Raw genomic sequence first — 14,911 nt, forward strand, 5'->3', positions numbered from 1 at the left:
TCGGCTTCGCATGTGGATAACGCTACCGTGGTTGTCTTTTCGGCTTCCAGGAAATGGGTGGACCGCCTTTTGTTAAGCTGAAACAGTATCTAGATATACTGTGTCTGTCGTATTGGTTTGCTGCCCAATCGGCATCGCTGTACGCAAATAACTGGAGTTGATCGTTGTATTTTGTATAGCATAGTTGGTGTTGCATAGTACCTTTTATGTACCTCAGTACATGTTTGGCTGCTGTCCACTGCTGCTCATGCGGTTTTGGTAAGTGTTGGGGCAACTTGCCGACGATATAGCTTATATCTAGTCTGGTACAGATCATCAGATAGATTAGGATGCCGACGACTTCAAGGTACTTTCTGGGGTCGATGAGGTCAGAGTCATTTTCGGTTAGATCACACTTTAGTTCACATGGAGTTGTCCTGGGTTTGCAATTGGTCATATCGAACCTTTCCAGTATTTTTGTGACGTACCATTCCTGGCTCATCAGTATACGACTTTGAGTTATGTCGAAGTCTATTCCTAGGAAATGCCGGAGTTTTCCAAGGTCCTTAATCTGAAATTCGGACATCAACATCTGCTTGTTAGTGTTGAGCGAATCATTATTATTGGCTGCGATAATTAAATCGTCGACCCATGAGATGATGGTGATTCGTTCCTTGCTGTTGTGTCGCATGTAGATGCAATGATCCACTCTATTCTGAATGAAACCATTTTGGTGAGGTGGTCGTGCAGGGGTTGATTCCAATTTCTGCCCGATTGTTTCAGTCCATATAGGGATTTGTTTAACATACAGACTTGTTTCTCGCCCGTTTTCCATCTCACTTCAAATCCCTCTGGTTGTTCTATGTATATCTCGTGGTCGATTGGGGCATGGAGGTACGCCGTTTTGACGTCCATTTGGTGTACGATGAGATCGTATTGGATAGCTACTTGCATTAGTATACGAATTGATGTGATGTCAGCTGTTGGGGAGAAAGTCTCTGTATAATCTACCTCCTTGGTTTAATTGTAACTCTTTGCAACAAATCTTGCTTTGTATTTCGGGGATCCGTCAGGGTTTTCCTTAATTTTATATACTCATCTACCGTTGATTGTTGTTTTGCCTTTGGGTAGAAGTGTCAGCTTTTACACGTCGTTTTCTTTCAGGGAATTGATTTCCTCCTGCATTGCTTTGATCCAATGGTGTGCCACTGGGGAGGTCGTAGCTGCTTTATAGGTGTGTGGTACACCATGTGCGACTTTGTAGCAGTAGTCGAGATTGACAAGTGTGTGACCACTCTCGTCTTGAACTGTCGTTACATAGTCCTCTAAGTAGCTGAACATCTTGTGTTCCCGCTCCGGGTATCTCCGTGTATAACTGGTTTCTTCTATGATATTGAGTGGTTCATCAACACTAGACTTTTCTCGGTCTTCTTTCGGTTTTAGATTTTTTGTCAAATCTCTTTGGAGGAAGTCCTCGTCATTATTGCTTGGTGGAGAAGTTTGGTTTTGTTGTACGTCAGAGTTGTTGATGAATTTTACTTGTCTGTGTTTATACACTTTCCCACTTTCAGGGTGGTAGATTAGGTATGCTGGGCTGTTTCTGTCGTATCCGATAAATATCCCTCTCTGACATTTTGGGCCCAGTTTCCCTCTTGTGTTGGAGTAGGTGTAGCACACCGAACCGAAGATGTGCATTTTCGAGAGGTCGTGTTTCCTCCCGGTTATTTCGTAATATGGAGTTTGTTTCAGGCGGTTGTTGAAACACCTGTTTAGTATAACTGCGGATGTCATGACAGCATAGGTGTAATGAAAAATAAAGACCTTTTAAGATATTAGAAAGGTTTTATTCAACATAAAATTCAGCAGGTACAACAACATGGTCGGTAACGAACGACTAAGCTGGGAAAAGGCGCCAATTTCGTTCTATTTGTAAACATCTGGTACGCATGCGCACTAGCGCTCTAAACTCACAACACTCTCCACCACATTTTATTTATATTTCGGGTTGCAGGTGATCTTCCTTCCCCTTTTTGTTGCTTCTGGAAGAAATTTGAAAACGCGCTTCCTCGAGTCAGACTGTTGCTGCTGCTCTTCTATTTCTAAACACTTTGTTTTGTCGACTGAAGAGAAAGATTCTCCATTTCGTGAGGTATTATTCTTTGGGGTCTCCTGTTGATCAATCAACTCTGGTTCGCGGATGTTTGATGGAGTAGTAGAATCTGGTGATGTACCATGATCAGGGGAGACACGAGAGTCCAAGTTTGTAGAGGAGGGGTCAGTGACAGGAGTGGGGGCTAGGTCTTCTGTTGAGACTGTTGACTGCCGGCCGTCAGGGAAACGAATTCTTGCAAAGTTGGGAGTTGCAGATATTATATCTACTGGTTCCACTAGGGGGTCTTACTTGTGTTGGCGGACAAACTTCCTAAGGAGGGCCGGTCCTCCTTGCAGCCACTCGGGTAAGGTATATCCGGTGCCCGACCTTCTGGAAAAGTTAAACATTCTCTCGTGTGGGGTTGAGTTAGTTGCTGTACAAAGTAGCGATCGAATAGAGTGCAAAGCTATGTCGAGTACTTCATGCCAGTGACGTTCGTCCAATTGCCTGGTTTTGAGTGCAAGTTTGATCGTTTTGCAAATTGTGCCATTTACTCTCTCGCATTGTCCATTGCCGATTGGATGGTATGGAGTTGAGTGGGTAATCACAACTCCATGTTGCCAGAGAAACTCTTTTAGTTCACATGAAATAAACTGACTTCCTCGATCACTATGGATGGAATCTGGGCAGCCAAAAAAGGTAAATAAATTCTGGAGACAATTTATAACAGTTTTTGTTGATATGTCCTGACATGGATAGACAAAAGGATAGTGTGAATATTCATCTACAATCACGAGTAGGTATTTGAGATTATTCATAGATGGTTTCGGTCCCATGAAATTTATTAAAAGACGTTCAAAAGGGGATCGAGCATGGATTAATCGACCTGATGGAGGTTTGAAGAACCTTGGTTTTAGTTCAGCACATATTTGACATTCAGCGCAGGTGCGCTTAGCATCTTCCATGGAGAATGGTAGATTCTTCTGCCTCACAAAGTGATAGAGTCTCACTACTCCAGGATGACAAAGTGCTGCGTGCAGGTTCTTTAGTGATAATGAGCGCGAAGCAGAGCATGATCGAGAAAGGGTATCTGCAGAGTTATTAAGAGAACCTGGTCTATATACTATCTCATAAGAATAGTTTGAAAGTTCAAGTCTCCACCGAAGCAGCTTATCGTTTTTAATACGATTTGGTGTCTGCGTGTTGAACGTAAATGATGCAGCCTGTTGGTCAGTAATAATGGTAAAGTGTCGACCGAGTAAGAGGTCACGCCATTTACGCACAGATTCTACAATGGCTGCCGATTCACGTTCCACTGCTGAATGTCGACGCTCTGACTGCGTTAGGGTTCTGGAAAAATATGCTACTGGACGTCCATTCTGGGAAAGGCAGGCTGTTAATGCTGTCGCAGATGCATCAGTTTCTATCGTAAAAAGAACTTCATCCTCAATGGCTGCAACCGAAGCCTTGCAAATTTCATCTTTCATAGCTTGAAATTGATTTTTGAGTTTCTCAGTGATAGGAAAGGACGTAATGTTTAATAAAGGTGAAATCCGATCTGAGAAATTCTCTATCCATGGTGAATAGTATGAGAAGAGACCTAGAGCCCGCCTGAGTGACTTACTGCAGTTCGGAATCGGTAATTCTTTTAGTGGTGTAAGCCTGTCTGGATCAGGACTGATTGTTCCATTTTCCAATAAGTGCCATAGAAACTTTAGTTTGGTTATACCATATTCACATTTTACAGGGTTTAGTTGCAAGTTAAGACGGTTGATAACCTTTCTAAAAGCTTCCATATTTTCGTTTAATTCTTTATTAGTTTTTCCTCCGATGACAATGTCATCAATGTAGGCAAATGTACCTTGGAGTTCATGTTCTTGAATCAGATTATGCATAATACGTTGAAACACAGCTACTGAGTTCGTTAGCCCAAAAGGTAACCTAGAAAACTCGTATAGCCTTCGTCAGCTTCAAATGCTGTGTAAATTATCTCGTCTCTACGTATAGGGCATTGATAATATGCAGACTTCAGGTCCAACTTATTGAAAATTTTGTACTGTGATAGTTGGCGTATGATATCCGAAATTTTGGGAAGCGGAAAAGCATCCAAAAGTGTAAACCGATTTATAGTTGCAGAATAGTCAACGACCATGCGACGCTTATGTCTTTCATTTTTAGTTACTAGTACTTGGGCTCTCCATGGCGAATTCGATTTGATTATGATACCTTCTTTTAATAATTTTTGTACCTCATTCCGGATAAATTCGCAGTCCGATGCTGAGTAGTTTCTGCTTTTTGTTGCGATGGGTTTACAATTCTTTGCTAAATTAGCAAAAAGAGACGGTGGCTCGATTTTCATCTGAGTGACGTTACAAATCTGTAAAGATGGTATCTTTCCGTTATAACGGAATTCCACCCGGTTATGCAATTGCATGAACTCTTGTCCTAGTATAATTGGAGCACACAAGTTGGGAAGGATAGATAGACGCATATTAGTGTAAATTTGTCCATTAACAGCAATGGACGCAACACAGTGTCCTAAGGTTTTGCTCATGAGATTCGAGGAAGCCATGCTTACCGTATCATTAGAAGGTAATATACTAAGACCGAGTGATCTCACGATGTTCATTCGTATAAAGTTATGAGTGCTTCCACTGTCTACCATAGCTTTCAAACAGGTACTATTAATTTTTGCATTTACTGCAGAATATTGTGTGCATGGAGTGCATTGGGATGACGCAGTGAGGGCAATATATGCAGATGCAGAACTAGTCCTGGTATTATAAGTTTTTTTTGTTTTTTGTTTTTTACATAGGCATCACCACATTATCAAGGCCCAGAGGCAACTCAAGGATAAGGGTTAAAGAGTGTACAGTAGAAATTGGTCAATATAGTAATCATTAGTAATGAAAATTTGGTAAATTTGATAACTTATATGGAACGGCTCATCAAGAACTTATTAACTTTAGACTTGAACACAACCATATTGTAGTCAGCCGGAAAGCAGGAAAACGGAAGACAATTCCACAGGCGTGCAGTTCTAAGAAAGAAGCTTTGTTCAGGGAATCTACGTTTAGGTTTAGGCACAGATAAAGAGTGGGGGGAATTATTGATAGTGTTTACAGCTAGAAGAGTGTTTCTTGTGAAAGTTTGGCGAGGGGGGGACCATAGATTGAAGCTCAGTCGAACACTTTCCATGAAAATAACGATACATCAGAGACAAACTCGCAACATCTCTTCTGTGAGATAGAGGTTGCAAGGAGGAGAAAAGGACATCTCCTACGAGGCTACGAAGTCTATTTTGAACTCTATCAAGGCAGGACAAGTCCTTTCTGGCAGCTCCTGCCCAGATGTGGCAACAGTATTCCATCCTTTGACGTACCTGGCTCTTATATAGATAGAGAATAGCATCAGCAGTGAGATATCTACCGGATCGATAGAAAGATCCCACCATTTTTCCAGCGGCCTTGGCAACAGATTTGATATACGTTCCATTTAAGATCAGGAGTAATGGTCAAGCCCAGAAGCTTGTCAAAACTTGAGGCCTCCTGAAGACGAGAGCCATTCATTTCAATTGATGACAAATGTGGATTAGAATGTTGATGATGTAAAGAGAGAAGCTTGGTTTTAGATGCATTAAAAGTAACCAGCCACCCCTTTCCCCATTGTACTACGTGTTCAAGATCAGAGGAGAGAGAATTGGAGAGAACTTGGTCGTTTACTGTCTTAGATGTGCTACCATAAATGGTAGTGTCGTTAGCATAAATGTCTACAAATGATGTAAGGATATGATTTGGAAGATCATTAATGTAGATCAGGAAAAGAGTTGGGTCCAGGATGTTTGTTTGTTTTATTTATATTTCAGGGTGCAGGTGATCTTCCTTCCCCTTTTTGTTGCTTCTGGAAGGTAAGTGAGATTCGAGGAAGCCATGCTTACCGTATCATTAGAAGGTAATATATTAAGGCCGAGTGATCTCACGATGTTCATTCGTATAAAGTTATGAGTGCTTCCACTGTCTACCATAGCTTTCAAACAGGTACTATTAATTGTTGCATTTACTGCAGAATATTGTGTGCATGGAGTGCATTGGGATGACGCAGTGAGGGCAATATATGCAGAACTAGTCCTGGTATTATAAGTTGTTTGTTTTATTTTAGATCGGCAGACTTTAGAGAAGTGGCCCCTCTTTCCACATTTAAGGCAGTCAGCATTCCGAGCTGGGCAAATATTTCGAGAATGATTTTCTCGTCCACAGAATTGGCATCTGGCGAAGTGAATCGCCTGATTATTTCTGGAAACAGCAGCACATTCATTAGTTAGTTCCAAACTAGAGTTATTTTCAGATTCATCTGCATGAATAGATGCCTTTGCTACAATTGATGTGTCATAAGCTGCTGCATTATGTTGGGCCATTTCTAGACTTCGTGCAGTTGATACGGCATTATCTAGGTTAATTTCAAAACTTTCAAGTAATCTCTGCCTAATAGTTGAGGAAGTGAGACCTGTGATAAATGCGTCACGTATCGCTAGCTCCGCATGTTGAGAGGCAGTAACATCTTCAAATTTACAATCCTTAGAAAGATTCTTTAGTTTTAGGAGAAACTGATCAATAGATTCACCTTGATTTTGTTTCCTAGTGGCGAGAAGGTGACGAGCAAACACAGAATTTACCGGTTTTACATAGGTTGCTTGAAGGATGCTAATAACCCTCTCAAATGTTGAACAGTGAGATATAAGAGAATAGACCTTCGGTGAGATGAAATTAATCAGAATACTTAACTTATTCGGAGGATTTTGAGGATGAGCGACTGTGAGAGAGTCGATGCAGTTGATGAAGGTACGAAACCAATGATTCCATTCGTCAGCGGTTGTATCTGACGATCCTTCGAATTTACCAGGTTTCAGTATAGCATCCATTGTTGCTGTTAATTTTTAATTTTATGTTGAATAAATTGTAATGAAAAATAAAGACCTTTTAAGATATTAGAAAGGTTTTATTCAACATAAAATTCAGCAGGTACAACAACATGGTCGGTAACGAACAACTAAGCTGGGAAAAGGCGCCAATTTCGTTCTATTCGTAAACATCTGGTGCGCATGCGCACTAGCGCTCTAAACTCACAACAATAGGTCCACAGGGTTTTGGGTAATCCACTCTCTATGATCATGCATCTCGCCATTTAGAACAGTGTCCGCCAATTTCTTTCGGCTGTTCCATTCTGGTGAGGTGAGTACGGTGGTGAGGTCTCATGTTTAATTTTGTTTTTGCGGACTAATTTCTGGAAATCCTTCGACTTAAATTCTGAGCCGTTATCTGTCCTCGGTATTTTTATTTCGCCGTAGGGTGAGATATCCGCAATGAATTTTTCGGCGGCGAGTGTGGTGTCGCTTTTATTTTTAATAAAATACACAAATACAGTACCGGAGAAATCATCGGTGAACAAGACAGCGTATCGATTTCCGTTTAAGTCTGCCGGGTTTATAGGGCCGGCTAAGTCCGAGTGAACTAGATGTAGTATGCTGGTTTCTCGTTCGTCCGGGTGTTTGTTTCTGCTTTTAGGGAATTTTCCTTGAATGCAAATATTGCAATTTCTATTGTTTGCGTTTTTTGGTTTTATTTTCATCCCACGAACTACAGCGGGTAGTTTTGTTACGTCGTCATGGTTACAGTGGCCGAGTATTTTATGCCACGTGTCGACGTCATAGCATTGATTGCAGCTGTCTTCGCTGCTTTCATTCTGTGTAGTCGTTAAATAGTACAGTCTTTTATGTACATATATTTTGAACCTTCTGCCGTTTTTATGTGCGAGTTCATTTTTATTTTCTTTACAAATGACTGTTGCTCCGTTTCTAGTAGTAGTTTTTACGGAGAAAATGTATTGTGGGTAGGAAGGTATCAATAACGCCATTTTTAAAGTAACTGTGATGCAGTTTCCATTTTCATCTACTAAGTGTATTGTAACGTGCATCCAGGAGATAAGCGCCCGCGTGTTTGCGTGTTGTGTGGGTACGTGGGAGAGACGGATGAGGGGAAAAAGACTGACCTCGAGACCAGCTCAGCGTTACCGACCAAAAATAGAAAAGAGGGACCAAGATGGCGACCGCCGTCTTTTGTAAAGTATGATGTCTCGCAAAGTCACACGAATTCTCGGAATATGCAAATTTAGCCGGCCTAGAACGACGATAAAAGCGGGTGAGGGGAAAGATGTAGGGAGTGACGATTGAGTTGGCTGGGGAATCGTGTGGCTGTTGCTTCTTGTGCCGTGTTGGGTATATCTTACCGTGTTAAAGAGAGAGTCGGGCGCCATCTTTAATTTTTCCTTACATTTTTTTTCTTACAAGCTATCTCGGCCATTTGGCCTCTAGGACTATGACCGAGTCGAAATTTGACTTAAAGCTCATACCCGAGTTTGACGGGTCCACGTCCATCGTCGACTGGGTTGAAAGGGTCGAGCTGACGTGCGACCTTTGTGAGGTGAAAAGGGTACACACTGTAATTCCCCTGAGATTGGCTGGGGGTGCCTTGAGTGTATATCAGCAACTCAGTGCTGCCGAAAAGGGAGATGTCACCGCAATTAAAGCTGCGCTGTACAAGGCATTTGTCATGGATCCTTGTACGGCCTATGAAAAATTTGCTTCCCGAAAACTTCTACCGGAGGAAAGCGTGGACGTTTTCTTCGCTGAGTTAAAGAAACTCGCAGTTCTGTTCGGTGGAGGGGTGTCGGAGCGGACGCTCGCATACGCGTTTGTGGCGGGCCTTCCCACTCGGGTGAAGCAGCTACTGAGAGCCTCAACCAGCGTTTCAACAACGACCATGGAACACTTGATGGAACGTGCTCGAGCCATCATCAAAGATGAGGAGGACCTGGGGGAACCAGTTGTGATGGCGACACAGACAGGCCAGATTGGCGCTCGGGAGATTCCGAATCAGAACCCTGCAAGCAATGGGAAATGTTTTCGCTGCGGCCGACGCGGACATTTTGCAAGGAATTGCACCAACAGGGGGCGTGTGCGCTGTTTTAAGTGTGGCGGTTTGGGGCATCTAGCCCAAAACTGTGCGGGAAACGTATCAGGGGAGAGGACGTCAGCGCCGCCCTGCTCCCCGAGCAAAATTTGAACAAGGCGCAACCAGTAATAACCGTCTACGTAAACAGGATACCCTGCTCAGCACTTCTCGACTCAGGCTGTTCGCATACTATAGTGAGCACCAGGCTGTGTCCAAGTTGGACTAAGAGGAAGATCAAAGTCACCACGATAGGAGGCGAGACCCAGACATGCTGTGGAGCTGGAACTGTCAAGATCTACACGGACACCGGTGCAGCCACTAAGATCAATGTGCTCGTGACCCAAGGAAATCTCCTGGGGTTTGACCTGTTGCTCGGATACGATGCCATCAAGGCGCTGGGGGGAGTCGCAATTCATCTGGATAGAAAGGTGCGATTCTTAGAGGCCCCAGTGTGTGCAGCGCTCCATATCGATCGGCCGGATTTTACAGTGGACTACGACTCGCGCAAGAGGGCCTGGATTGCATCTTGGAAGTGGACCGAGGGAATGGCACCGACTAAACTCAAGAATGGGTTAGCAGAGTACCCTATACCCAGTGAGGCCCGAGCAGAATACGAAAGGGAACTAAAGGCGTGGATCCAAGATGGCTGGTTAATCCCCTACCCTGAGGACAAGCTTGGGCCTCCCAAGGGTCTAATACCCTTGATGGCAGTAGTCCAGCATAACAAGTCGAAAGTACGGCCCGTGCTGGACTATAGGGAGCTTAACAAGCATATTGAAGCCTACACTGCCGATGCTGACGTATGCGCGGTGCGAGTTGATGAGACGTTGTGGCCGTTCCAGACAGTTTGGTTCCAGGGGCAGAGGTACTGCCTTACACGCCTTGGCTTTGGCCTAAATGTGGCACCACAGATCATGAAGACTATTGTCAACACAGTATTGTCCCAAGAAAAGCCCATGAGGGACTCAACGTCAGCTTACATTGATGACGTATACGTCAATGAAGATGTACAGTCTGCGTCGTGTGTCAAAGAAAAGTTGGCTCAGTTTGGTCTGGAATGCAAGAATCCCGAACGTTTAAGGGAAGGAGCACGTGTATTGGGATTGGATGTTTATGAAGAGGATGGCACCCTACAATGGAGGCGTGGCAGTGAAATTCCAAGCATCCCCAACCTCGTTACAAGGCGGACCGTTTTTTCTTGGTGTGGAAAACTTGTTGGTCACTTACCGGTCTGTGGCTGGCTCCGCGCAGCTGTTGGTGTGATTAAACGCAGAGCAAATTTAACAACCACGGGTTGGGATGACATATCCGATGATGTCCTACTAACTCTGATGATTAAAGAGACACTGGAGAGAGTGAACAAGAAGGACCCTGCCTGTGGGCGGTGGTGTGTTAACGGAGACAACGTAGGTGTGTGGGTTGATGCCAGTTCTTTGGCGTTGGGAGTATCGTTGGAGCAAGGAGGAAACGTGTTCGAGGATGCGTGTTGACTGCGGCCCGTAACAGATTCTCAGCATATCAACCTGGCAGAGCTGGACGCTGTTGTAAAGGGGGTAAATCTGGCCCTGCAGTGGCAGTCTAAGAAGTTGACCTTGTACACAGATTCTCTCTGTGTCTACCACTGGGTGTCTGGCACACTTTCAGGACGGACACGAATCCGTACCAAGGCAGCAAGCGAAATGTTAATACGGAGAAGGCTAGACACGCTAAAAAACCTGGTATCTGAGTATGGGCTATCACTGAGCGTCACTCTGGTGCCATCACATTGTAATCGTGCTGACCAACTGACCCGTGTACCTCACAAATGGTATGAAGCCGCGAAGATGGGAATGGAGATTACTGCTCGATCTTGTGCAGTTGCAATCGACCCATGTCAAATACAAAAAATTCATGCACAGAGCGGACATCCGGGTATCAAGAGGACCCTTTATTTTGTGAGGCGTGCATACCCAGCAGTGACCAAGATGGATGTCAGACAGATCGTCAGAAATTGTGAGACTTGCCAGTCTATTGATCCTGCACCAGAGCGATGGCAGAAGGGTCGCTTGGAAGTTGAGAGTGTGTGGCAGCGGCTGGCCATGGATATTACCCATTACAGTGGCAAGCCCTTTCTAACTCTCATTGATTGCGGGCCTACGAGATTTGCGGTGTGGCGGCAGATGACCAGACAGGATTCAGCAAATGTTGTTCGCCACCTATCATCCATTTATTTTGAGCGAGGTGCGCCGGAAGAGCTCCTGACTAACAATGATGCAGCGTTTTGTAGCCAGCAAGTCCGGCAGTTGTTAGATGAGTGGGGCGTCCGTCTACGGTTGCGATGTGCGCATGTGCCATCAGGAAATGGCATTGCTGAAAGAAGCCATCGCAGCATCAAGAGAATTGCTGCCAGGAAGCGATGTACTATTGCGGAAGCAACATATTGGTACAACGTTACGCCAAAGGACGGGACGTCCCCTTCAACCGCACCTGCGAATGCTATTTACACGTACCGAGTCGGAGTGAAGGGAATCAACACTACGCAGCCAACCGACAAGGGAACATATAACAGATATGAAGTGGGAGATCCAGTGTGGGTGCGGCCTCCAGGAAATCGGTGCACCGACAAGTTTAAGCGAGGACACATATCTGGAGTGATTAGCCAGCAGTCTGTTTTGGTCGATGGAACCCCACGACATGTGCGAGATCTTCGCCCAGCTACCGAGGTGCGTCATACAACTACAGAAGAAAGCAGTGAAGCGTCTAGCGATGAGCTGCCGATGCACGGATTCAGTGAGCCCCTTCCAGAGACTGATAGCGATACTTCATCTGATGAGGCGGAACCAGATCCAGAGCCCGAATCTGAAACAGTGAATGTACCTCTTCGCAGAAGCACACGCACTAAAAGGCCCCCCCAGTGCTCTCTATGTGATCATCAGATCAGGGGGGAGTGTAACGTGCATCCAGGAGATAAGCGCCCGCGTGTTTGCGTGTTGTGTGGGTACGTGGGAGAGACGGATGAGGGGAAAAAGACTGACCTCGAGACCAGCTCAGCGTTACCGACCAAAAATAGAAAAGAGGGACCAAGATGGCGACCGCCGTCTTTTGTAAAGTATGATGTCTCGCAAAGTCACACGAATTCTCGGAATATGCAAATTTAGCCGGCCTAGAACGACGATAAAAGCGGGTGAGGGGAAAGACGTGGGGAGTGACGATTGAGTTGGCTGGGGAATCGTGTGGCTGTTGCTTCTTGTGCCGTGTTGGGGATGTCTTACCGTGTTAAAGAGAGAGTCGGGCGCCATCTTTAATTTTTCCTTACATTTTTTTTCTTACATGTATTTCTGGGTCTCCTCTTTTTAATGCAACGCCGCTGGTTTTTGTTCCGTCCGCTAACTCCATGTAGTGGTTTTCCGGCTGGAATGTTTGGTCGAAATTTTTAAATTTCTTCTCATCTCTAATGATGTTAGAAGTGGCACCAGCGTCAATAAGCAAGCCCGTGGGTGACATCGTCTTCCGCACGTGGTAGTCCTCCATTTTGAATGTGAACGTATATTCTTCTTCAATGTCCGCTGCCTTTTTCATAGTGTCCCTACGTTTGTAGCGGCAAGACTCTCTTTTATGAGTGGTGGCTTTGCAGTAGTTGCACCATATTTTTCGTTTGTTGTTGGCACAGTCTGTAGATATATGCCATTTTCTGCCGCACATGTAGCATGTAGTGTCTCGCTCGTCGTGGTCGTTGTTATTTACAGCAGTTCTCGAAAAGGAGGAAGTTAGTTTAATCACGTCGTCGCTGCTAGACTCGTTTTTGTGCTTCAGAGTCTCTTCAAAGCTGTGAAGCTCGGTTTTAAATACCGAGAACGTTAGTTCTTTGTTGCTGTGAGTCACATATATAGAAAGTGGGTCGAACTGACTACGTAATCCCTTTAATATCATCGCGATGATTAAAGCATCGTCCACTGTCTGTCCGTCATTTCTGAGGGCTGTTAGAACGGTTTCTGTTCTCATAACGTAGTCCGTGACACTTTCATCGCTATTCTTTTTGAGAGACGTTAGTTGGGTGTATAAAGAAATGACTCTAGGCTTCCCTTTTTCTGCGTAATGTTCGCGTAATATTTTTAGAGCTTTTCTTCCATTGTCTGCAGCTTCTCTCATTATCAGGGATAAGCTTTTATCGTCTAGAAACTGTACCAGTTCGGCATACGCTTCCTCATTTCTTTCATCGTCGTGTTCATTTGTAGAGTTTACGCCTAAGATGGCGTCTTTTAGACCGAGCGTACGTAAACGGCCTAAGAATTTTACTTCCCAAATTTCGTATTTGGCTTCATCTCCGTCGAAAGATAATCTGCTCCATTTGGTTCCATTAACTCCTGGGCCCATAACCTGTTGAGTGGTGCATTTTAGTGGAATAGAGAAAAAATGAACAGGAATTCAAAGGAGGAAAATAGACACACGTGTTGACTGATGAGAAGAACTCTTTTATTAAGGGAAAGAACAAAAAAGGTATTATGGGATATGTACAGGGAAAGGGAGGTAATAGAGATACAAGAGTTATCGGACTTTGAACAATATATTCTGTACATTAAATGCAATATGTTGTGTACATTAATTGCAATATGTTCTGTACATTAAATGCAATATGTTCTGTACGTTAAATGCAATATATTCTGTACATTAAATGCAATATGTTCTGTACATTAAATGCAATATATTGTGTACATTAAATGCAATATATTGTGTACATTCAATGCAATATATTCTGTACATTAAATGCAATATGTTCTGTACATTAAATGCTATATGTTCTGTACATAAAATGCAATATGTTCTGTACATTAAATGCAATATGTTCTGTACATTAAATGCAATATATTCTGTACATTAAATGCAATATGTTCTGTACATTAAATGCAATATATTTTGTACATTAAATGCAATATGTTCTGTACATTAAATGCTATATGTTCTGTACATTAAATGCAATATGTTCTGTACATTAAATGCAATATATTTTGTACATTAAATGCAATATATTCTGTACATTAAATGCAATATGTTCTGTACATTAAATGCAATATATTGTGTACATTAAATGCAATATGTTCTATACATAAAATGCAATATGTTCTGTACATAAAATGCAATATGTTCTGTACATTAAATGCAATATGTTCTGTACATTAAATGCAATATGTTCTGTACATTAAATGCAATATGTTCTGTACATTAAATGCAATATGTTGTATACATTAAATGCAGTAAATTCTGTACATTAAATGCTATATGTTCTGTACATTAAATGCAATATATTCTGTACATTAAATGCAATATGTTCTGTACATTAAATGCAATATGTTCTGTACATTAAATGCAATATGTTCGTTCATTAAATGCAATATGTTCTGTACATTAAATGCAATATATTCTGTACATTAAATGCAATATGTTCTGTACATTACATGCAATATGTTCTGTACATTAAATGCAATATATTCTGTACATTAAATGCAATATGTTCTGTACATTAAATGCTATATGTTCTGTACATTAAATGCAATATGTTCTGTACATTAAATGCAATATGTTCTGTACATTAAATGCTATATGTTCTGTACATTAAATGCAATATGTTCTGTACATTAAATGCAATATGTTCTGTACATTAAATGCAATATGTTCTGTACATTAAATGCAATATGTTCTGTACATTAAATGCAATATATTCTGTACATTAAATGCAATATGGTCTGTACATTAAATGCTATATGTTCTGTACATTAAATGCAATATGTTCTGTACATTAAATGCAATATGTTCGTTCATTAAATGCAATATGTTGTGTACATTAAATGCAATATAT

General features: G+C 42.7%; 1 protein-coding gene across 1 annotated transcript; it reads right to left on the bottom strand.

Moving 5' to 3' along the window:
* Positions 1 to 1,122: 1,122 nt before the first annotated feature.
* Positions 1,123 to 1,674, bottom strand: LOC145263899 (uncharacterized). Its single transcript, XM_080120980.1, has one exon. The coding sequence runs from the start codon at positions 1,672 to 1,674 to the stop codon at positions 1,123 to 1,125; it is 552 nt and encodes a 183-aa protein (XP_079977106.1).
* Between the last annotated feature and the right edge of the window lie 13,237 nt (positions 1,675 to 14,911).

This window comes from Euprymna scolopes, chromosome 39 (genome assembly GCF_053919585.1).
Source record: "Euprymna scolopes isolate OS-2025 chromosome 39, ASM5391958v1, whole genome shotgun sequence".
Lineage (NCBI taxonomy): Eukaryota > Metazoa > Mollusca > Cephalopoda > Sepiida > Sepiolidae > Euprymna > Euprymna scolopes.